Genomic DNA, 25185 nt, shown 5'->3' on the forward strand with positions numbered 1-25185 from the left:
CATAAACAAATATATTTATTTATGAAGTATGTTAAATTTTATGTATAAGAAAATAGTCAGATAAATATTTGTTATGATCAGAAATATATGAAGTAGGCTTTCAAAGTTGTGGAACTAATTTGTGATCAATACATGTTGACATTTCATGTGTACAGCCTTACATAAATATTTTAGAAGCGATTATTGATAGCTTGAGTGACATAAGATGTTTTTAATGTCAATTTAGTAGAAATATTATGACATTGTTTTGATATTAATACAGTGAAACATGTTTTAGAATTAATTAATATTTAAATTTTCTTTAGGATAAATGTTTTATTTTAAGTATTATCATTTAATTGATTACATTATTAATCAAGTAATATATTTTAAGTAACTAGAAATAATTAACAAAACATTCGAAATCTATCAATTAAACTATTTTCAAAACATCAAAAATAATTACACTATGTCTTACCTGGAATTACTTTAAAGTTAATTTTTTATAGTAACTTCTTATAATTATATATAAAATTTGCAATAAACAAATAACTTTTACTAAGAAAATAATAACATATTATAAGATACTTTACCTAATATTTAGTTCGTAAAAAAAATCACAATCAGTAATAACAAAAATAATAAACAAGGTACCCAATGAATTATTTACATTTTTAATTAAGAAACATTAACACGTTATCGCGTAATATGAAAACTGTTATGTCTAACGAAACAGTCTACACAGCCAAATCAATAGACGGCCACCGGCGACTGGCAGAAAATCAATAGAGTCGAGTTTTCCATTGAGAGCAAAGCAACAGGTGGTTAGCGTTCACACTATTTAAAATACTCACATTATCGTTAAGAGGCGGCGAAAGACCTAGAACGGTTTTCTCCTGCTCTATCTCACGTCGTTTAACCGTAATTAGCCTTTCTAAATCTGCCGTCGATAACATTGTTAAGCACTGTTTGAAATTTTACTTTCGCTCAACGGCGGGAAAAAGTTTTAACACCTGCCAGGATTATAACTTTTAAAAATTCCGTCACATTGACATGAAAATTCGATTTACAGCCTTGCACATTATTATCATATTCAATAATTACATTTATAATTTAAATCATTCCATTTAAACAATTAACCGCTTTTACTTAAATTCAAAGTTTCTGACATTTCATTTGACATCTTTAGGTTTGTTGACATTTATAAAGTTGCCATATGTACTATTGCGATTGCATGTTAAAAAATACAAATAAATTATCTAACAAAACTTTATTAAATATTTTATTAAAACTTATCACCATTTTTACACTAATAGCAATTAGTTTAATCCCATGTATATTTTGTTAAAATAAATGAAAGATAAATTTCGATGATGTAGCATCAACTAAAAAAAGCAAATAGCAGTACTACTATAAAAAGTTTGAAAATATTAGTGAATAATTATTATTTGCTCCAGAATTTGTAATAATTATTATTAACTTCAGAATATAGAATTTCACCATCAGCAACATTTTGCAAATGACTAAATAATGTCAATATGACAATGACAATTGTAAGCTGATAATTTTGATAAAAATTACGAATAACTTGAAAACCACGACAAGAAAACCTTATCTATGATAACTTTATATTTAAAATAATTTTAAACGTAGTCGCTGCGCTGTCTTGTTACAAATATTACATATTTTAGTTATAATTATGGATTCTGATTATGAACAAAAAGTCGCGAAACTGAAATCAAAAATTAAAAGTTATCCAGATTTCCCGAAAGAAGGTATTTTATTTTGGTAAGTATTTAATTTAAAAAACGTGTTACAATAGGAAAGCCTAATAAACGATATATAATCACAAATTAAAACTGTAAATATTAAATAATACGTTATTTATTTTAGGGACATTTTTTCTGCGATATCAGATGGTCCCACATGCAGACTTCTACAAAATTTGTTAGTAACGGTTATTCGTGCTAAATATCCAAATGTGGAAGCAGTTGTTGGATTGGAGTCAAGGGGATTTCTCTTTTCCTTTTCCGTGGCCACAGAATTGGGTATTGGATGTTTGCCAATAAGAAAAAAAGGGAAATTACCCGGGGAAGTGATTTCCTATAAATATGACTTAGAATATGGTTCAGTAAGTATATCATAATCTTAAAATGACTGTATTAAATATGATTAAAACCTTTTTTAAAAACTTAAGATACAGTGCAAAAATTAATTCTTTATATAAGAGCTTATTATATAAATCTATTATGCACTTGTAAATTGATATTATCTTTATTTCCATTCACCTTTTGCATTAAACAATTCCCATGTAAAAGAACATATTCAATTCATAAAAGCATTATTTTTTTGTTTCAGGATGTTTTACAAATTCAAAAAGATTCTATCCGTCCAGGTATCAAGTGCCTGATTATTGATGACTTAATTGCAACCGGTGGCTCTATTACAGCGGCTGCAAATCTTCTACTAAACTGTAAAGCAGATGTCGTGGGTTGTCTTGTTATTATGGAATTGGAATCTTTGAATGGTCGAAGAAACATTCCTAATGGTATACCAGTTCATTCGTTAATTAAATATGACTAGGAAATCATTTATAAGTGATTCTATAAAAAATGCAAACAATAATTAAATCTAAATGCATGTATAGTCCATTCCTACTAGTACAAAGGTAATAAAATATAGACTATGTTGACATATTACATTATAAAATTGTTGCCTATTTATAGAATTGAAAGAAAAGACAAATACAATACAATGTTTGGTGATCGATAAATACTTAGAGAGTAATATGATATTCTGAAATAAACTGAAAACTTAAAACAGAAAAAATGCCAATGTTGATTTTTTGTTACTTGCTTTTTTTATTTAGGCAGTGTTTATTGTGTCATTGGTGCCATTTCTGTTGTGTACAATTTGTTAAACTAAAACATTCTATAAGTTTGACAGTTGAATACTCTTGATATATTTTTTAATCTCATTGTTTACAAATAATATTTTTTTATATCTATAAATTAACTGGCAACATTTAATTACTAAATAGTATGAATTAGTTGTTTTATTGAGGTTCTTTTGATGTTCTTTACACTTTGTAACAGATGTAATTAAAATGCTTTTGTTATGTTAATTTTTCAGGTGTAGTATTTTTATATTATTGTATCAATATTGACATATTTTTATGCATTCTTGTTATATCTATTGACTTTTTTTTAAATAATATTTAAAATAAAATAACATACATTTAGACAGACTGTTAAAAGTATAAATGACGATGTGTAATACAATTTTGTTCTTGAAAAAGTTGACAATTTATTGAATTTGCACAAATTAGAAAAGTATAAATTTAAAAATAGAATTGACCATTATATGGAATATATGTGGCTGTGTTTTTAATATAAGTATTTTTCTAATGGAAAATGCATTTTCAATATGCATTTAATTTATCATATTAAATATAGTTATCAATATTTAGTATCTAAACATGAATCAATGTATAACACTAAGAACTTACAAAATAATAATATAAGATTCATTTTCTTAGATAATCTTTTGGATTATCGTTCAGATTTTATTTGTAGCTGATGATAGTCTTATTTATGTACACTACAATTGTGTAGATTTAAGATTATTCCGGAATCATTTTGTGTCAAATGAGTAATTTTCTCAGATGTCAATATTGGAGATTTGGAGATATAACATCTTCATAGTAGTAATTAAAGCATATATCAGGTTTTAAGTTTTTAAAAACAAAAAGTTTAATTGAAATTGCTCTAGTAGGGTTTGAATAAAAATGACAATTTACATTTTTATGTTAGTACAGTTAAGCAAAAATTCTAAATGATAACTAGAGATTGACTATGGTTTGTTTTCATTTGATGCTTATATACTTGCTTTATTAAGAATACATGATATTGACCAATTATTGCAAAATATTCGAATTACGTTCTGTGTTGCATATTACATGTTAATTGTATATTTATTTGATGCTCAATTTCAAGACATAGTTTTAATAATCTTTAAATATTTTGAATTACGTGTATATTTTTATATGATTTTTATTTATCAAAATAAAATAAAATGGTATAACATGGATTGATTTATTTCGTTACATTATAAATATAAATAAGGTATCACAAAATACTCAATACAAACATAATAAATAATATGTCTACAATATTCTTATTTAAAACTCATTACTGGTTTTGGAATAAATTCATCTTCTGAATATTCTCTCTCCTGGGAGTCATTTAATTTATCTTCAGGTACTGGTTCGTTATCATCCATAGAATTATCTGCAGATGGAAACACACTTGTGTCTTTATTATCGTCATGAGCACCTTCCGCGATGATTCTGATTGTAGGAATATTTGTGTCACTGCCTATGATGAGAACGATCGGTATTCCGAACTGCAGTCTGTGATTGCTGTCTGGTGTCAAAGTTAATTGTTCTCCGTTCAATATAATTACATTAGGAGTGAGGTTGGATGTTTTATCACTTTCATTAGGTGCTCTACATAAAGGTATTTGTTTGTTTTGGTTCGAATCTATCGTAGCGTCCAGTCCGTTTACATTGTTCTCTAAAACGTCCGTTTCGCGAGCGTTTCTTAATTGTTCGTCAATCGTCGCTTCTGTTGTACTACTTTCACTATCATTATTTATTGCTGAAGTGCTGGATTCAATATCACTCATTGTGGTTGAGGTAATAAGTTCTTGTGATTCCTCGAAATCTAAGCCACGGCCTCCTCTTGGTCTGTTATTAGAAATGTCCGTGGAATCATCGTTGACAGGTTTTTCAGTGCTTTCGTTATTTAAAGAAAATCCAGTATTATAATTAGTTTCCTCCGGAGGCACCAAGTCAGCAGTATCGTCGTTATTATTTTGTGACGATGAACTAGCTTCTGATGTAGGTAACATGTAAGATGTATCCACGTTGTCCGTATTTTCAACTAATTTCTCAGTTGTGGTTGCATCGTCATTTGATTCATTTGACTCATCATCCGTACGACGAATCGGTCTGGCCCCCTCTCGACTTTTTATATAATCTAAGATGCTTAACGATGGATAGTCAGGAATATTTTTACTATTGTCGAAAGATTCAGGTGCTACTGTAATAACTTCACTTTCGTCTAACTTCGTTGTCATCTCTGCCTCTGTGGTTACTTCTGTGCTTACATTTTCAGTAGTTGTTTGATCAGCTTCACTGCCAATGATAGATGGGTGTACATTTAAATTATCTTCAGATTGAGTTGTTTCAGGATTATTTTCATTACTGGCTTCACGTGCTGGTCTTAAAATATCACCATCCACCACCTTTCCTTCCATTAATTCAGGAATATCTTGGTTCGTCGTACTTTCAGGTAACTCAGTCGTCTTATCTACTTCGTCTGGTATTTCGGGCTCATCTTCACCACTGCCATCTTTCTCATGTGATGTCGCTTCACTTGTTTCAGTTAAATCAATTTTATCAGTCGTCAATGTTGACTCTGTGTATAGATGTTCTTCAGCGTCACTTAATTTGGTCTCTGGGACAGTATATACTTCGAGGTGAAATTCATAACCGCGCAAAACCGTTGGACTTTTAAGTTCTATGGTAACACTTTTCATTCCATCACCGCCATCCACAATTTGCACATCACCATCCTTTTCTGGCCTCATGTCCGTAACGACGACTCCGCTGATAACTTCATTGTCCGGTGCTATTATGGTAACATTTTCAATTTGCCTCCAAATCGCCGGATTTGCTTGTCTTATTTCGTCGAATATTTTTCTTCCTTCCGTACCAGACCCGATCAGTATATCGTGACTGGATACGACACTCGCGAAAGCGAATACTAGTAAGAGCTTTGTATGCATCTTCGAATGCTGTGATAGACTGACTTAAGACTTAGACCGTAAGCCTTATATAGTTCAAGATGCTTAAGGAAAACTTTGAAGAATGAAATCACAGCGTAACAAGTCGCCTTCGTAATAAGTATATTTTTATTTGCATAAATTAAGTTCTTCCTAGAGGAAAATCGTTCAAATGTACAGTCATTGAGAAACTAAAAAGTAAGGAAGCAAGTTTGAGGTTTATTGCATATAATTTATTACTATTATTCCACAGTAGTAAGGAACAATGTACTGCCGCAAGAAGTACCTAACGCTATTACAATATGTATAAATTACGAATAGTGGGTGAAAAATTAAAGAATTTTATTAACTAATGGTACGCGTTGATTTAGACCTTGATTAACAAAAAAAACTATTTGTATTTATGCATATTTTCATTTGACGTATATACCATATTTAATTTTTATTTGCTAAATATTTATTAAAAAAAAAACAATTGAAATTAGCTTAAATAGTCATTAATTCCAATTACACGGAGAATGAAATAGATTATAGTCATTGTTATTAATTTGTAGATGAAAAAGTCATCCCATTCAAACCGAATATTTTCAAAAATCTATCAACACAAATTCCAAACGCCAATTTTGGCAAATTAAGAAGTACCACTCCTTTTCAGACACTAGGTAAGTACTTATATAATTGTATAATAAATATTTGGTATAAGGTAATTTACTATATGAGTAACATTCTTTTAAATTTAAACGTAACTAACTGAACCTGCGCCTTTACCCTCGAAAAATTTTTAAAACTTTCTATACCAAATTTCGCCTAAGTATCATAGACTAGTAGTAAGCTTTTCTGCTTAAAGACTTACTGAAGTTTTTTATTTTAATACTATTCATGGGAGTAATTTGAAAAAAGATATTTTATATTTATCGAACCTAAGTTTTAGTATAAACGTTCACTGTATATTATTAATAATAACTTGCAACAGATAAAATATATTTTTATTAAAAACAGGTAGAAGTCAGTTTATAGTACCGGTGTTTTTGAATGTACCATAACTATAGCTATCTTGTATCAACTTATCGACATGTATGCCTCAAAGAAGACGTGTCACGCATAAACTTATAAAAAACGAGAGGACACAGCACGTAGTAATGTTTCCGAGAATCGTGAGCAGCGCCGAAAGATAGATAACAATGTCAAGGGCGATGATACGAGATTTCATCTTGTTTTTCTATGATACGCTGTAAGATTAGACTTAAGGTCGTAGTGTAATAAGTATGTAAATATTAGATAATAATGCCAATAATTTGTAGATAGAAAAATAGTTTCATTCAAACCGAATATTTTCAAAAATCTAACAACAAAAATTCCAAACGCCAATTTTGGCAAATTAAGAAGTATCATTCCTTTTCAGACACTAAGTACTTATATAATTTGTGTGACAAATTTTTACTTTGTAGTCCAATTGAGTAGGTATAGCCGTGCAAAATATAATGTGTGCCTAAAATTAATTACGTAATGAGCATATTTTTCATGGTATATACGTAGAAACTGAGGCACCACAGAGTCGATCGAAAATTTTGTCTTGGTTTTAGTGAATAAGGTGAACCTGTAGCTTTACTTCCAACTCCCGTTTTATCCCTTTTGGAGTGGAGTTATGTAAAAACCTCTAAGAAAATGTCTACACCCTATATAACCTACCAGCCACATTTCACGTTTATGGGTGTTTTCGTTTCTAAGATTTTGTGAATAATCAGTGAGTTTTGCGTTTACATATATATTTATGAAAGTTCCTATTAATCTTAACAAATTAATTAGTACAGTAGGACACAACTTAGCTGTAGCATCGGCAAAATTTCATATTATTCGAATTAGGTACCTCCACAATCATCAATCTTATTTGTTTGTTATGCGGAAATGATCATAACGCGAGAGTAAAATTTTACATACATAACCAAAATCATTCGCCAAATTGACGATTGAATGTTTTTTTTTTAATTACTACTACTGTAACTAGTTGCATAGAAAAGTAGCCTTCCTCGGAGTTACCCATTGCTGCATACAAAATTTCATCAAATTTTGTTCAATGGTTGACCTTGATAGAGCACAGATAAATAAGCAGACAGCATAATGTTTGCATTTATTATATTAGTCTAGATCATTTTAGTAGTAAATAACCTAAATTTACAAATAATACTAATATCAAATGAAAACTAATATAATTTAAAAGGAACTTTAATCAACAAAAATTCACTACCAAACAATTATTAATTTTTTTTACGTGAAAAAAGCATTTTATTTACAATAATCGGGCCGTGAACAGGGACATTTCTCTTTCATTTTAAGTCCTTTCGCCATTTGTTTCATGAATGGATGTACATCATCGCTGAAGAAAGGTCTGAAATGTGAAAAAAAATGTAGTAATAACTAACTGCTTAACAAATTTTCCATACTTTTTTATCTGTGAAAAATAAGCGGGAAAATATCTATTGTATAAATTAAAATAACAGACTTATTTATTAATCATAAATTCGTAACCTTAAATTAGTAACACTATAATTATGTAGTATTATTACATGGTTAATTAAATGAGAATATAATTTAATTTTTTTTTGTCTAACTGAATTCCACGTTTCTATTAGGAATTATGGTATTAGTCGCTGAAGCTTCAACCACATACTTATATTATGGTTCAGTAGACATACCAATGTGTGTTCATAAAGCAGATTTTCATTCGGCACGTAAAGGTTTTCCCTTAAGATGTAATTTTCTCACTAAAGAGAACGTGATATTTATATAATATATGGTAAATGTACAGAAGGAACTGTATGTAACACAAAAGGTACTGATGAGAAGCGATATCGATGCAATATTGCAACACCGGCTTTTGGGTTATAAGTAGTCATGTGATTTAGAGAGATTGTGCGAAGAAAACGCCTTATACAATTTTCGTACATTGAAGACCACCTTCTACCACCCATCAGAACACCAGTGTATCTAGAATTAAATTCTGATGCGATGTCAGATGGTGAAATACAAGAGCCGGGATTAATCTAAACAATAGGCTATTTGACAATGCGAAAAATAAATTGTGAGTCAGTGTATATTATGAGTTGAAAAATGGTTATTTACTAACGAAAGTTGAAAATAATACCTAATTTATTCAAAAATCCATAAAGAAAAAGACATTTTTTCAAACGTTTGTCACGTGACACAAAACGCTCCTGATTGGCTGGGCTTACGATGAAGTCACTTTCTTGTAAACTTTGCTTTTCTACTATATGTACCACAGATTAAAATACTGAAAGTGACGTCTCCGACCCCATTGCAGCGCCATATTATCCAAGTAGCGTTTTTGCGCGCTATTTAAATATGGAATTTTTAATACGATATTTTTCGGCAAATATGTACAAGAAATAAAAAAAACACAACTATAACTGGGTTCCTTAACTTCTACTAAATAATATAAAATGGATTTTAAAAACCAGTCAAATAGCCTGTTCCTCTGAATATTCTTATTAAAAAATCATCATAGAATACTCGGTTTGAACGCTTAGAGCACGGTTCCTTTTGTGTTACTATTAAGTCATATCAATATCAATCAGGCTTATTAATAATGTATTATAAACGAGAAAAACCCAGGTCTGATAAAACCAAAGTATAAAGGCCTGACTAGAAATAGCTTATAAAACCTCTTTGCCATTTCTCTTCTTTAATTTAATATATTTTTTTATAAACAAGTCTGCAATTTTCGAGGCCCGACCGTATTTTATGAAGATTTAGTAGCAAAGAGGAAAAGAAAATCTCGACTTTTTCCAAATACCTATTATGTTGCATTATTAACACATTTTTAATCTATGATTTAAATAATAATTAAATATAATCTATGGCTTATATTTGTATATGTGTTGCATTTTTTATTACGAAACGAACAAAGAGAACATTGAATAATATTAATATAAATTCTATATTGTAACGTGTAACGTGTGGAATGAGCTTAATCGTTGTGTCACGTATCACGTGTACAAAACGCGATTAGAATTAAAATTTGTTGTTTGTTTATTGTGAATGAATTAATTATACATGGCTAATACTATTTATAGTAAATATAGAATTACGTAATACCGAAGTTCAATTATTTAGCTATATATCTTAATTTTGTTTCATTTTATGTTTTTTTTTTTAATTTATTATAATAATATGGCAGCTGCAGATTCATTTCACTTTTGATTAACAAAATGTATATATTGTATAATATGTAAATTATATCACATATAATTCTTTTAAAGTTACTTATGAAAACGTTGGAAAAAAACGGTTTTACTGGATTTTAAGGCTTTTTTATGTTGGTAGCTACAATAAATAAATCTTATATTTATTCAATACTAATTCGATATAAATACCAATCTGTTACCTGCATAACATTTTATTTATTTCTTGTTGGTATTCCTCAGTCGCGATTTGGCATTTCTTTATTTGGTCCAATTCTTCTTGACGAGCCCGTTCCTGAAATAGTTATACCAATTATAGATAAAATTAGCAATTTTATGACAAGAAACAATTTTTAGACGACAAATTGAGTGAGTCTGATAATATTGTATAGCAAGCTTGCTATACAATATTTCTTTCTTTACTTATCCTGACTTTTCAACCGACTTCAAAAAGCAGGTTATCAATTGGTCTATATTTTTTTTTGTATATGTTTCTTACCTCATAACTTTTCACTGGGTGGACCAATTTTGATATTTTTTTTTTTACTTTTATTATTCGTACAAATCTACTATTGGGACTGTCATTGTGGGACTTAAAGTTAAAATATCCGATAATACGATTCTAAATGATTAAAAAGAGGACGAACCTTCAACAATTTATTATATTCAATCTGTGACAGAACTTCTTGTTGATGTTGTTTTCTGCTCTGTGCGTCAGTGAGTTGTTTATGGTCGACCAACTGTTTCAGCTGTTCAAACAGTTGTCTTTGGTACTCATTTTCTTCAGCCATCTTCTTTTTTAACACCTCTTTAGCCTCTTGTCGCTCTTTGATTTGATCCACCATTGCTTGCCGAACTTCCTGGAATTTTATATACTTATAAATTAAAGAATATTTCAAATACACACAGTATAATATCGAGTTAAAAATCTTAAATGCTATAATGATTTATTTCTGCTATTTAGCAAATGAACATAGTGTAATTTTGAAATTACAAATTATTGTTAATTTTAGACTATTAACAAATCAGTAGTCATAAACAATATTTGTTTTTTTTTTTAATGATTTTATACTGTCTTGCTCAATACTAAAAAAAGTTTCCTAACTTCATTCATCATAATTAAATTACAAAGAGGGAAATACTTATAAAGAAATTACAACAATTATCGTCTAATAACAAAGGACGGTGACTCAAAACGTAAACAACGAAAAGGAAAAATGATGCTCCATATTGTCTAATTGGTAGCCTTCCCACGTAACATTACTATCTTTGATTCATTGTCTTCGATTTTCCGGCTTCAATTCCGGGTTCATGTTCTGTTTATGATAAACCAAACACTTCAATGAAACAATAACAATAAGTATTCACTTCAAATTGTATTTATTTAATTCGACTTCGAATCTTGAAAAGGGAAAACAGTAAATCCTCCTTGCTTGTTGTACGTATTTGTAACTCGTAGAAGGCTATTATTATTCTTTTTTTATATTTCTGTATGTGCCTAGTGCGTATTTTAAAAATGATTTCGTTTGTAAATAATAGTTCCGCGACGGTTTAGTCATTTTTGATTTTGTGAGCGATATTGAATATAGTTCTACGAAGCGAAATACAAGAAGGATACTTGCCAAAACGTCTTATATATTGTAAATTGATTTATTGTATTTTATGTAGTGTTAATATAAAAATTTAAAGCAACGGCAATATCGCAATTGTACTGGTACTACTTCGTAGGAGCGGACAACACCGTCCTTACTCACGGTATCATATAAACATTTGGGATAAACAACATATGGAGTCAGGAGTTCTGTGATTCAGACTTTTAAACACCCATATTTAATTTGAACGAAGCCAAAAGAAAACATAAAAAAACAATGACAAAACATATGCTTTACGACTTATTAAGAAAGAAAGACATCGATATATTGGTTAAGCGTTTTTATATTAGAATTTCCTACATTGTTGTTGTACTTGGTGGTAGGACTTTGTGCAAGCCCTCCAGGGTAGGTACCACCCAGTGTTGGGCAAATTTTAATTGCAATTAAAATTAAAGATTAACAATTAATTAATTGTTAATTGTTACTACTACAGTTAACAATTAATCAATTGTAATTGTGGAAAATCACAACTAACAATTATTTAATTGATAACTGTATTAGTAACAATTAACAATTAATTAATTTTTAATTGTTTTGTTAATTTTAATTAAAAATAACAATTAAAAATACTGCTGTAAAATATAAAGACTTGAGCGAAAACGACGACTTGAAATGTTTTTGTTTTATACCTACGCTGAAGAAATATTTATCAATGCAACTTTATATTATATAATATAAAAATAAACACTTTTTTTCTGTGGAAAGAGACATTTAGAAAAAATAAGCTTAAAACTTAGAGTCTTTGACCACATTTTTATTCGTCTGAAGTCTAATACTTATAGCTTAATTTTTCTAAAAATTTACTAATTACATTTTGATGTATAAAGTTAATTGTTAGTTTTAATTGTTTTATAAAACAACTAAAAAAGTTAATTGCAATTATTTTAATTGTAAGTTGCAATTGACATACGTTAATCAAATTAATTTAATTGCAAGGTGCAATTAAAAGTGTAATTGCGATTAATTTAATTGTAATTAATTTAATTGCAATTACTTTTTTAGTCAATTAATAAAATAATTAACAATTGCTTGATTAATGCCCAACACTGGTACCACCCGCTCATCAGTTATTCTACCGCTAAACAACGGTTTGAAGGGTAAGTGAGCCAGTGTAACTACAGGCACAAAGGACATAACATCTTAGTTCCCAAGGTTGGTGGCACATTGACGATGTAAGGAATAGTTAATATTTCTTACAGCGTCATTGTCTATGGGTTATGATTACCATTTACCATCAGGTGGCTCATATGCTCGTCCGCCAACCTATTCCATAAAATAAAATAAATAAAAATTGTTGTATCTTGCATCACTGTCGCACTGAAGATGATTATTTATTTATATTTGACGAAATCATAAGCTATCGTTTTAATGTATTTAATGAGGATCGATTTGAATCAAGTAATTATTATGATAATGCGGGATTGTTGAACAAATATGAGGTAGGTATGCAATACACGACGCAACTGATCATAAAATAACTATTTTTAATATTTAAGATGTGGTTAAGATTCAGAGCTGGGCTACAATGGCTTAGTAGATATCCTTTCATAAAAATCCACCATTTTATGAAGTGATCGTGCACGAGGTTGATATAATTAATCTGTGAATAGTAATCAAGGTTGATTTGCCAATAGGCCAAGTAGGGCTTAGGTTTTTCAACACAAAAATATCTCCACGCATTCAAATTTAATCCTTATACATTTTCCGAAATTGCAGTGGGATTCTTTGAAAAGCGAGCAAAAGTACCAAATCCGTACTTGTTGGTAAAGTCTTCACGAAGTTAGCCTTCACCGCCGAGTGCGAGATGAATTATAATAACTGCATGTATATGTACAAGTCAATGGCACATATAGTACGACACAACTTAGATGTAGCATCGGAAAATGCAATGGAATGAAAATGAAACCGATTACTGTCGATTTACACAACCAATAGAAATAGCTCCCTATCGCGCCATTCGACGTTATTCGTCGCTATAGATTCTCGCGTCAGAGAAAGCAAGTGGATGTAAATCGAGGTGTCAAATTGACGAATATATTAGGTCATATGATATTACAAGTTATTACGTTTGTGCAAAGATCATATTCGCATGAGAAATAAATATTGATAATTTGGGATAGCGTACTCAATTCGGATGTGATCGGTTTTACGAATTTTGCCGATGCGACACCTAAGTTGTGCCGTACTATAATTCTCCGGGTTTGAACTCGCGACCTTGAACCGCGTTACTGTTCAAAACCACGTGTTCTATCCACTATACATTTCTGCTTTTATACATTTTATCGTTATAATTGTATTATTATTATTACAGAAATGAGCCATGGATTCAGATCATTCGTTAAAGGTTAGAGCTGAGATGGCCCAGTGGTTAGAACACGTGCATCTTAACCGATGATTTCGGGTTCAAACTCAGGCAAGCACCACTATATTTATGTGCTTAATTTGTGTTTATAATTCATCTCGTGCTCGGCGGTGAAGGAAAACAGCGTGAAGAAACCTGCATGTCTAATTACATCGAAATTCTGCCACATGTGCCATCCACCAACCCGCATTGGAACAGCGTAGTGGAATATGTTCCAAATCCTCTCCTTAATGGAAGCAGTGGGAAATTTACAGGCTGTTACTTTACTTTATTAAAGGTTATTGGAAATTCTCGAATTCACTTACTTTGTTAGTTTTTTGAGCCCAGGCAAGGTATTCGCAGCGTTTCTTGTCCATATACTCTTGTCTCCTCTTGACTTCTTCAGCTAGGGGGCCTTCAATTGCCTTATCTAGATCTTCATATTGTTTTTTCAGCTCTATCATCTTTTTGTTGCATTCATCCAATTCTCTCTGAAAAAATAAATAATGTTAGGATTGAAGGACCATTAAACAATTACTTATTTATGACAATGTTAAAATATAATTTACACTTTTTAATGTTTTCCTCATATATTCTGTCATTGGAATTGTCATTGTCACTAATGATTTATATAACTGTTTTATTAGAAATTCTTAATATGTATTCGGCATTAAAAGGCGACAGTTTTATAATTCTATACCTCGGATTGAGACCTTGAATGTGGTCCTGATCTCACTCACTCAGACGGAACTTACTAGGGTCTCCTCATTACCATATATCGTGTGAGCAAGTAACGGGAGTGCTTGTCTTAGCGCACCGAATAATGTCTCCGTTGGAATCGATTAACTTAGCCAAAAATCAATTAGGAGCATATTTCAATAACATTTTCCCATAGATTTATTTTCATCATCTATAATATTTTATATAACTTTACCTCTTTCGTTCTCCTGAGTTCAATCGCAGCAAATTCGTCAGCCAAGCCTTGCCCGGCGAGCGAGTCCCACGTGTCAGATATCAACTTGGCCTCAGCCCTCTGTTGGGCCAGTTTTTCATGCCTCTCTTCTATCATTTGTTTTCGTTCTAACGCTGTTTCCTTTCGTTTCTCAGCACGCTGTCTTTCAGCTGTAAATAAATATTGCTTAGTCTAATATATGTGTTTGCTATAAATATTGTATTGATGATGAATTATATTCTTTAACATAATAAGGCTTGCCTGTTAGCATGACCCACCACACACACCATTTATTCTACAGCCGATGCTTCCAATTGCTTTTTTCTGTTGTGAGTAGCGACTTAGCAAGTGAAATCGTGTATAAGTGATACCTTGTAAGTGCCACTTACAAGTTATCAGTTTGATCGTCTATCCTAATGAATAAAAATCTTTTTTGTTTTTTAATGTAATCTATAAGCCCACGATCAAATGGACCACCTAATGGTAACATAGCAAATTCGCCCATAAAGATTGAAACTCAAAGAAACAATCATTTCTTAAAATACCAATGCCCACCAACCTTGAGAACTACGATGTAACATCCCCATTAGAATATGACAGTAAGGTGTGGGTTGTATCTACCCAGACTGGTTAGAAAAATGCACTTCCACAAATCCGATTGATATAAATAAATTCAACCTAAATCTCGTAAAATTCAGGTAGTTATATTATAAAATATATAGATTGTTAAAACTAAGTGATTATACTTAAGGAAATTAAATCTAGGTCACCACAACTGTCGAGTGTATTTTTATACATATGATAGATACCTAAATAATTTAACTGATCTTGAGTTAATCTGGAGTCATCAAGAGGAAACATTTTTGCGGAAGACATTTAAACACAACCTTAAATCGACTATGACGAAGTATGATAGATAAGTTTTATTTCTTTTTCCTTAAGCAAGCCAGTCCAGGAGAAGACTTCCTGGCTGTTACTTTATTTTTTATTTAACAAAAAGCAACCTTCTTCCTCCTTCCTAATATCTTCATCCCATAAAGCCTTGAATCTTCTTGCTTCTTCTTTCAGCATCTCTTTCTCTTTCTCCCTCTGTATTCGTCTCTGTTCCAGCTGCAAATCGGTGTAATGCTTGCATTCTAGGTCTCGACGTAATCTCTCTATCGTATCTTGTTCCATACGAGCCGCCTAGCATGTAAACAGAAATTGAAATCCAATTATTTATTATTATAATAATATTGCATGTCTTATGAACGCATTCCAAATCCACCAGATACAACAGTACTCTATATTGTTGTGTTCCGGTTTAAAAGGTGAGTGAGCCAATGTAACTACAGGAACAAAGGACATAACATCTAAGTTCCCAAGGTTGGTGGCACATTGACGATATAAGGAATAGTTAATATTTTTCACAGCTTCATTGTCTATGGGTGATGGTGATCACTTACCATCAGATGGCCTATATGTTCGTCCACCAACCTATACCATAAAAAAGAAAAAAAAAAACAAAAAAAAAGTACTAGTGATACTGCAAGTCAACGCTCTATAGTGACTTCTGATGACCAACCATTTAGTGTTTTAAAAAGGGAACTAGTTCTCTTAACAAAATGTGATTTTATCGTTATGAAATAGAAACCTAATCATTATCGATTAGCGGTTCATATTCATAACTAACAAAAAAATCCAGCGAAGATTTGATCAAGTCAACTTAAAAAAGTTGAATTTTCCAAGAAATGATGACGTCACAACCTTAAAGATGCGAGAGACTACGTCGAAAAATCCTGCTTTCAATTCGCTGTTATGTACTTCAAAACTTCTAGGTACATTATTCAAGCTGTTAAGTTTACTTTATTTGAGCCCTTTTGTGAATTATTTGACAGACTGTAATTTATATATGTAATATTTCTAAATCTATAAACAATTTACCAAGGCTTCCGACTCCTTCATGGCGACTTCATGCCACATCTTGTCAAACTCCAACTCTGCCATCTTCCTCGCTTGCTTCTCTCTTATCTGGTACAGTTGGATTTCCTGCGCTTCTTTCGCACGTAATTTGTATATACACGGTAAAACGTGTACGCATTTCGACCTAATCAAAAATCAAAATCAAAATAAACTTTATTCAAGTAGGCTTTTACAAGCACTTTTGAATCGTCATTTTAAAATTAAGTGAAGCTACCACTGGTTCGGAAAGTAGATTCTACCGAGAAGAACCGGCAAGAAACTCAGTAGTTACCTACTCTTTTTTAACATTTAAAAAATACAAAGTAATGTTAATTAAATACAATTATTTTATATTAATATATCCTGCTTGGAAGTCAACATTTATTAACTCCACGCTTTTTTACCATCTATGAATGATTTATTTACTTTAAAACTTTACTTTTTTCAAAAGCATGTAATTATATTATATTTATTCTAATTCTTACATTTATTTTAACGTAAGCTATATTACAGTATATAAGCCAGACAAAAGATATTTATATAATACGATATTTTTTGAAATGTTTATTTTTGTTTTTTTTTTTGATAACCAAAGTACATATGCCAAAAGAAGGAGATCAGCAGTTGTAAGACTGCATTGTCGTGTTATCCAAACCTCGGGAGGGTAAAATTGTCAAAGTCCTGTGCTGCTGCTGAGAGTTTTATTTCTGAATATTACATTAACTTGCATTAGTTTAAAATGACTAACTAAGTAGACTAACATTAATTTTATCATATTGTAGTTTCTGACAGATTTAGACTGGAGTGGCCTTTTAGAGACTGGGCAATTCATCATCAACGCTCAGGCATCTATTAGTGTGAAAGAAGACTAACTCACCAGCAAACTCAAGTATTTTCAGTTTTATCTGAATCTCAGTGGAATTTTGTAATTTATACATATAGATACAAAACTCACAGCGGCGTATCTTTATACTTTTCTTCTTGTTCCTTTTTCCGTTTCTCCAGAAGGTATTTCAAACGGTCCATCTTTTCATTCCATATCTGTTCAGCGCCCGCTTGAGCTTGCGTCACGAACTTACGTATGTTCTCTTCCTCTTCGCGTGCGTAGAGATCTATTAATCTATATCAAATCAAATTATTCAGACTAGATTTCCTTGAATATATTTCACAACCAGGCTGCTAAGACCTCAAACTATAATCGTATTGATACTTGAAATAGTTTTACTGTGTTTAGTAGGTGTGTATGTTAGCTCAAAGCATGGAGACAATAGAAGTGAATGCTTAATCAGCAGAATGTAAGTCATTGTGTCATTCTATGCTTTGGGATCATATGTCTTGGGAAACGATTTTGTAAAAACAACATTCGACTAGAGCATAAACCTCTGTTCGGTCATGTCAATTTTAATTATAATTAAATATTTTAAAACTCAAATATTATATATTTTTAAAAAAGTCTGTCTTGCTCCCGTAAACTTGTCTAGATATTAATGGAAAGTTTATTTTTATTTGTATTTTTAATGTCAAGCTGAGAGGTGTTAAATAAAACTCGGATTGAGTTCGGACATTTACCTTTTTCGTTTTTGTTTCAGATCTTCTTGATAAGAAGCCATGCACAGATCAACTCGACGAGCAACATTGTTTATGAGCGATCTGTAAATAAAGAGGATTTGTTTCGATGTTCTGTACATTTTGATAACCCAAGCCGATGGATGGTCCGGTCGATGGTGAGATTTTACTGGTATAACGTCTAATTATAATTCAGCTGTGACACGGCAATGAAGCAAATATTAAGAGGAATCCTAAATGTGTTAGATTATGGAAAAGTTCATTGGAATGTTGCGTTGCAAAAAACTTAAACCTTAAGGAGGTTTAGGAAAGTGCCCATTCAATTGATAAGCGTAGTGATTGTTTATTTGATTATCTTAGAATTTATGATAAGATTCGACACATATTATGTAGGTTGTATCTACGCGGATGGTCATATCATTACAAGACCAACAGCACAGATTAAAGATAACAATACTTCTTGTTTTAGTGTATTTTAGTTACTATGCGGACAATTTCAGAACTGCTTTGTAAGTAATACCAATCAATAAAATGTAGTATAATTGATCATATTTAAGTCTTATTGTCTTGATGGTATTGGAAATGTTTCAACAGTGCTTCTGCTGCTGTTGCTACTGCTGTTCTAACAGTGCTAATATATGTGATGGCAGCCGCTTACTTTTAGGTGGTCCGTTTGTCCGTCCACCTACCTATACTATAGAAAAAACTAGTGCTGTTTGTTAGAGAGAGAGGAAGAATCTGTCTATCGCTGCTGTATGTATAAGAAGAAGGAAAGCCAGACATTCTGGCGAGCATGGCCGTAGGCAGGCGGGGGTTTTGGGGGTTCAAACCCCCCCCGAAATGTTTTCACTAACCGCTATCGTTTTATCAAAACAATATTTTGCGCTAATGAAACAAACAAAACGTAAGTATTAATTGGTTTCTTTAGAAAATTAAGCCATTTGGTCTTGATACGACAATAAATCTAAACAAAATGAATCATTTTACGCAAAGACTAGAGGCAATAATAATCAGTCCGTTATTCACATTTCATTATGATACTAATTTTTTATATCATAATATCATGTTAGTAATTTTAGATACTAAAGAAGATAAACCTTTTACAGAGTACCATTACACTTTGAAATGAGTAACACATATTGTAAAATTTCTGATACATTCTATATATATTTTATTGAGAATATCAATACTATTTATTATTAAAAAACTGATAGTCGCTGCTTTTTACCGAATAGTCGCCGACTACGAAAGCAGCCGAACTCCTAGAAGACTACTTTGGTGCGTCCTATCCCTAAAAAGAGTAACCGCCCAGACCTGTCCAATTATAGGCCTATAGCCATCACCTCCTTGTTTAGTATCCGTGAGGGTCGTTCAGCTGGTGATCTTCTAGATTACCTTAGTCATAGTTGGGCGGAAGCAGTTGAGAGCAAGGAGGAGGCATTGGCGGCCAGCCTGGACATAGCGAAGGCCTTCAATAGCGTATGGCACAAAGCGCTTCTTTCGAAGCTCGCTTCCTACGGCCTTCCCAGGAAATTATGCAATTGGATCACCAGCTTTTTGGCAGATCGGAACATTAAAGTCGTTATATATGGTGCATGCTCTGATTTAAAATTCGTTAATGTTGCACAAGGCTGCGTTCTATCACCCACTCCGTTTCTTCTGCTTATCAATGACTTGTTGCAAATCTGTAACATTCACTGCTATGCAGACTGTAAACACCTCATATATCAGCCGGGCTAATATTTCTCGGGAAAACGTCGGAGAAAACCGGAACAAATTTGTGTCTGTAATCGATTCTTCATTAAACAAAGTCTCGAACTGGGGCCGGCTAAACTTAGTCCATATAATGATTGCTATTTTGCTATTAAAATATTTGATGGCGGGGAAGTACTCTCCTTTAGGAGTCCTTTAGGCTCACTTAGTAGCTTCGGACACCCCGGCTAAAATTAGTCTACTTTAACCCCAAAAAGAGGTAAGTTTGCGCGTTAGCCGCTAATAAACTTACCATTTCTCGTATCTCCACGATTTCCGAAGATCCAGTAGCTGCCACAGCTAGTATCGGAATACTTGGAACGCAAAGCCAAATTGGCATCAAAAAAGCTCGGTGTGCTCAGCAAGCCAAGACAGTATTTCACGCCAGTCCATCACCTAAAACTATACAAGGCGCAAATTGAACCACACATGGAATATTGCTCACACCTCTGGGCGAGTGACTCCAGTACTAGCTCCTTCCATTTGTCCGTATCCAACGCAGAGCGGCTCGAATTATCGACGATCAAGCCCTTTTCGACCTGCTTGATCCTTTAGCGTAGAGATGTTAGATCACTCAGCATCTTCTACCGAATATTTCACGGAAAATGTTCGGAGGCATTGTTCTGTTTAATCCCAGCTGCTGAATTTCACTTTCGGTGATCTCGTCAAAATTCATAGTTTCACCCGCACCACCTTATTGTTCAAAAATCCATAACAGCACGATTTTTAAGTCATTTTCTACCTTTTTTTTCTCGCCGGAAAAACGCTTTACGCGCTTCCCTCGCGTGATGGAAATTGGGGGTTGTGGGACTCCCCAGTTTCCTGGACGCCGAGTGCGCCCATGTCCACCGGGTTTACCCACTAAAAACCAGAGTACCCTCTCCGTCTTTCGGTGGGCGCCACTGGATCGCTTACGCATGCTACCGTGACGCCCTGACTCCAACACATAGGGGGGATTCAAGGTGTACTGAGACCCCCCCTGGTCCTTGCGGCGCCTATTGAGGCGGGGGGAGAAGGTGCGCGTAGCGCTTTTACCTCCTCCCCGATCGTCTACGGCGGAGCGGGTCTGTAGCAGCATCCTCTTCCCGCTCGCGCTCCGCGGCCTCAGCGCATCTCCGACCAACACGTCTCGCTGCCGAGCATTTCGTTGACGATGCTCGTCAGCGAGAGGTCTCCGTCCATAGACGCCGCCAAGGAGTGTCTCTGGGGCCTTCACGCGGCACACTCACTCAGGGTGTGGTGCACCAGTCGACACGGCGCAGGAGGGTGACACCTCCCGCCGCGCTATTCCGTCCAGGTACTTACCGAAGCATCCGTGCCCGGTAAGTACCTGCGTCGTCCTGAAGTTGAGCGTGCCCTTCTTCCTCGCGACCCAGCGACTCAAGTGGGGACGGATCGCCTCCACTGTCGCCAGGCCCGCCGTGGGTGACCCCAGGTACTCCTACCATCGGGCGGTCAGGGCTTGCTGGGCTAGAGCCCTGATTCGCCCGACCTCCGCCGACCCTCGACGGTCGCCGCGGTTCCTCGTCTCCACACGGAACCGGTAGACCTCCGCGAAAACCTCCGCCTGGAGCTTCCAAGGCGGATCGCCCGCGAGAAGTGTCGCGGCAGTTCACGACACCGTACGGTACCCTCTGACGCCTCTCACCGCTATGACCCTCTGCGGCTTCCGCAGTACAGACGCCGGCATAGCGATCCCGGCCCCCCACATTCGGAAGAAGGCGGCCGAGAGCGGCGGCGTCGTTGATGAGCCTCGGGCCGAGATGCACAAATTGCTGCCCGAAGCTCGATCGACCGTCCAGGATGAGGTGATGATGATACTTCATTACACAACCACTCTGTTGAAACAGCTTTCGCCGACGCTTTTTCCGAACCGACACGACTTCGGAACCTTAAAAAAAAGAGTCCATGGGCGGTGGTAACCACTTTCCATCAGGTGAGCCTCGTGCTCGTTTGCCCCCTATAACATAAAATAAGTCGTCGGTTGTCTTTTAAATAAATTTTAAAATAAAATTTTAATTTTAATATGTTTATGCTTATTTTACTATTGCCGAAAAAAAGCAGCATTTTTTTTCTGGAGCACGAACCCCCCCCCGAAATAAAATCCTGGCTACGGCCCTGCTGGCGAGGTAACGCGATAAATAACACTGAAAATAAATAAATATGATAATATACACCACTTGACTACGGAGGTCGTCTGACTTATAAGGATATAGAATAATTAAACGACCAATTGGAAGAAGGGAATAAATCCAAAAAATAGGAACGGAGATAATAAAAAAAAACTTCATAACTTTTTGCTTTCAACTTATAAACTTATAGGACATCAATGATTATTAAGAAAATATCAATCCTGATTTATTCACAGACAGACCTGCTTTAAATGTATAATATTTAGCCCCACGTCTAAAGAATGTAAGAGTGTTTATTCCCTTCTTCCAATTGGTGGTTCAATTAATACATGGTGATAACGTTATATTATCAGGTGTACTTCTTGACAGATGAGGTTGTTATCTCGTATAAATACTAAATATAACTGAATATGTAATACCGTCTATCGCATCGTATGAAAAAGTCGCTGTTCTGTTTATCTTTCAACTCCTTGAGCTTATTCTCGGCACCTTTCCTTTGATCCTCCTCCTCAGCTCTTAATTTGCGAATAAATTTCACGTAGCGGAATGTCGAGTTCAATACTCGAGACGTCTGTAATTATTGAAAAAACGCTAACCACCATTGATAACCTAATTTGAAACTAAATATACATTTAGTGTGACAAAAAAGCCGAGATGGCCAAGTGGTTAGAACGCGTGCATCTTAACCGATGATTTCGGGTTCAAACCCAGGCAAGCACCACAATATATGTAATATATGTTCTTAATTTGTGTTTATAATTCATCTCGTGCTCGGCGGTGAAGGAAAACATCGTGAGGAAACCTGCATGTGACTAATCTCATTGAAATTCTGCAACATGTGCATTCCACCAACCCGCATTGGAACAGCGTGGTGGAATACGTTCCAAACCTTCTCCTAAATGGGAGAGGAGGCCATTAGCCCAGCAGTGGGAAATTTACAGGCTGTTACTACTTTTTACTTCTTATGACAAAAAATCAGATGTCACAATATTAACATCCCAATGTTATTGTGAATATTTAAAAACGAGTACTATAGACCATGCTATCTTCTTACAATGCTTAAGAATAAAAATTGCCAAATGGGCCACCTGACGGTAAGTGGTCACCACTACTTATAGACATTAGTATGATAAGAAGTATAAATAGTTTCTTATATTACCAACGCGCTAACCAATCTTGGGTACTAAGCTGTTATGTCTTTTTGCGTGTAGCTGCACTGGCTTAGTCACCCTTCATGCTATAATACAACAATACTTAGTGGTAAAAGGCCCCGGCAGGCTCAAAACTTTAAAAAATTAAAGCCATCAGTAGGTGGCCATGCGTAGTGGGTCACCTGATGGTAAGTGGTCACCACCGCACATAGACAATGGTATGGTAAGATATACAAATATTTATCATGATACGTTTCTGTGTTAAATGCATTTCAAATTACGTATACATGTTATTGTCAGTACAATAGGCAATGATGTTCTAGTAAAAAGATATGTTATTAACGCGCAAAAAGTGAAGACTAGAAAACATCCTAATTAGGACGTTTGCCTTTAATTGTTTTACGTAGTAATACGTTATAATACATCATAATTACGTAGTAATACGTTTTGCGTAATTAAAACATCTAGTTATCCCTTTTACTAATTTTTTTTATCAAGCTATCCTTTTTACTTGTAACGAAATGTAAAATAAACGGTCCCCGGCGCGGCACACTTTTTTCTGTTGTTTAGTATGAATATAACATATCTGTTTATTAGAATATCATGACAATAGGGAATAAAATGAACTCACATAGTAACAGTCTGGAACACCCCTCGGACCGGGTCCATCTTTGGGTATCTTTTGACGCTGCGGAGTTATTTCATTCATCTTTTTATGTTTTATAACTAAAATAATTTGTAATAAATTGATATCTTTAAGCAAAATTAAACTACTTAAAAGTTTGATAGAAAAACAAAATATTAAAAGTAATAATGAACTGTCAGAACTGTCAGAACATTATTACAGCTATTTGACATTTACCTTTTGTAGCGTCATTTAAAAAAAAGGAAAGTAAGTTATATTAACTTCTTGGAAGTAAATTTAAGATTTATTGTAGGGCAATAAGCTCATACGTTGTCACTTGTCGCATTATACGAGTATGCGTATCATTATACAAAAACATAACAATAATAACAAGGAATTACAAATAATTAATTAATGACGAAATTTTTTATCTACAACTTATTTCAAGCAAAAGACGAATAATCTCCATTCCTTTTTCCAAGATGGCGGGCGGGGCCCGCCATCTTGGAAAAAGGCCGCCAACCCCACAAACTTGGCTTTCAGCTTACATTGACCCCGCCCCTACAGGTTTATGAAATAAAATTGCGTCCTCAAAAAAATGTTCAGGCGATGTAACATTTCAATGAACTACTTGGCAGTTAAATGAAAGTAGAGTATAGGAAATAGTGTTTATTATAAATAAGGATACATTAATCAAGAACAGTTTTTAGTACAAAATATAGCAGAGATATTAGCTGAACGCATGGAATACGTGTATCTTAATTTTTTATTTCTTTTCCTTCGATAATTTGAATAGGTTATGGATTTATTTTAGACATGGTATTAGGTATTGAAATATGATATACGACATTCTAATAATTAGGATTATGTAATAAATAATACTATATATCTTTTAGTATGTAAGGAATACTAGGTTACAAAATGTACTTTTCAAACTAGACTCTCAGTGGCTTTTTTTACGTTTTTGTTTAAAATTTTTGGAAGTGTTTGTGCCCTATATTTGATAAACGGTGATAGCTTTTATTCTTAAACAATTCAGCAGATTCAA

General features: G+C 33.5%; 4 protein-coding genes across 4 annotated transcripts in view; 1 reads left to right on the forward strand and 3 right to left on the reverse strand.

Annotated features, from left to right (window-relative positions):
- Nucleotides 1-1120, reverse strand: part of LOC124539447 (uncharacterized abhydrolase domain-containing protein DDB_G0269086-like) — a 33496-nt gene extending 32376 nt beyond the window's left edge. Inside the window, exon 1 of the mRNA XM_047116843.1 lies at nt 834-1120. Coding sequence (XP_046972799.1) covers nt 834-935 — 102 coding nt within the window. The 5' untranslated portion in view covers nt 936-1120. The remainder of the gene's footprint in view (nt 1-833) is intronic.
- Nucleotides 1121-1525: 405 nt separating this feature from the next.
- LOC124539279 (adenine phosphoribosyltransferase) lies at nt 1526-2801 on the forward strand. The gene is made up of 3 exons (XM_047116613.1): nt 1526-1767; nt 1873-2110; nt 2338-2801. The coding sequence occupies exons 1-3, from the start codon at nt 1679-1681 to the stop codon at nt 2560-2562; spliced, it is 552 nt and encodes a 183-aa protein (XP_046972569.1). The 5' UTR covers nt 1526-1678; the 3' UTR covers nt 2563-2801.
- Nucleotides 2802-4059: 1258 nt separating this feature from the next.
- LOC124539390 (agglutinin-like protein 7) lies at nt 4060-5861 on the reverse strand. The gene has a single exon (XM_047116779.1). It carries the CDS (start codon nt 5827-5829, stop codon nt 4156-4158), a length of 1674 nt encoding a protein of 557 aa, XP_046972735.1. The 5' UTR covers nt 5830-5861; the 3' UTR covers nt 4060-4155.
- A 2214-nt stretch (nt 5862-8075) lies between these two features.
- Nucleotides 8076-24221, reverse strand: LOC124539476 (trichohyalin-like). Its single transcript, XM_047116875.1, has 11 exons — nt 24144-24221; nt 22781-22932; nt 18481-18561; nt 17867-18031; nt 16894-17056; nt 15975-16155; nt 14953-15140; nt 14345-14509; nt 10673-10885; nt 10229-10320; nt 8076-8212 (listed from the first exon to the last, which is right to left on the reverse strand). The coding sequence occupies exons 1-11, from the start codon at nt 24219-24221 to the stop codon at nt 8110-8112; spliced, it is 1581 nt and encodes a 526-aa protein (XP_046972831.1). The 3' UTR covers nt 8076-8109.
- Nucleotides 24222-25185: the final 964 nt, after the last annotated feature.

The sequence above is a fragment of the Vanessa cardui genome, chromosome 22 (assembly GCF_905220365.1).
Source record: "Vanessa cardui chromosome 22, ilVanCard2.1, whole genome shotgun sequence".
Taxonomy (NCBI): Eukaryota; Metazoa; Arthropoda; class Insecta; order Lepidoptera; family Nymphalidae; genus Vanessa; species Vanessa cardui.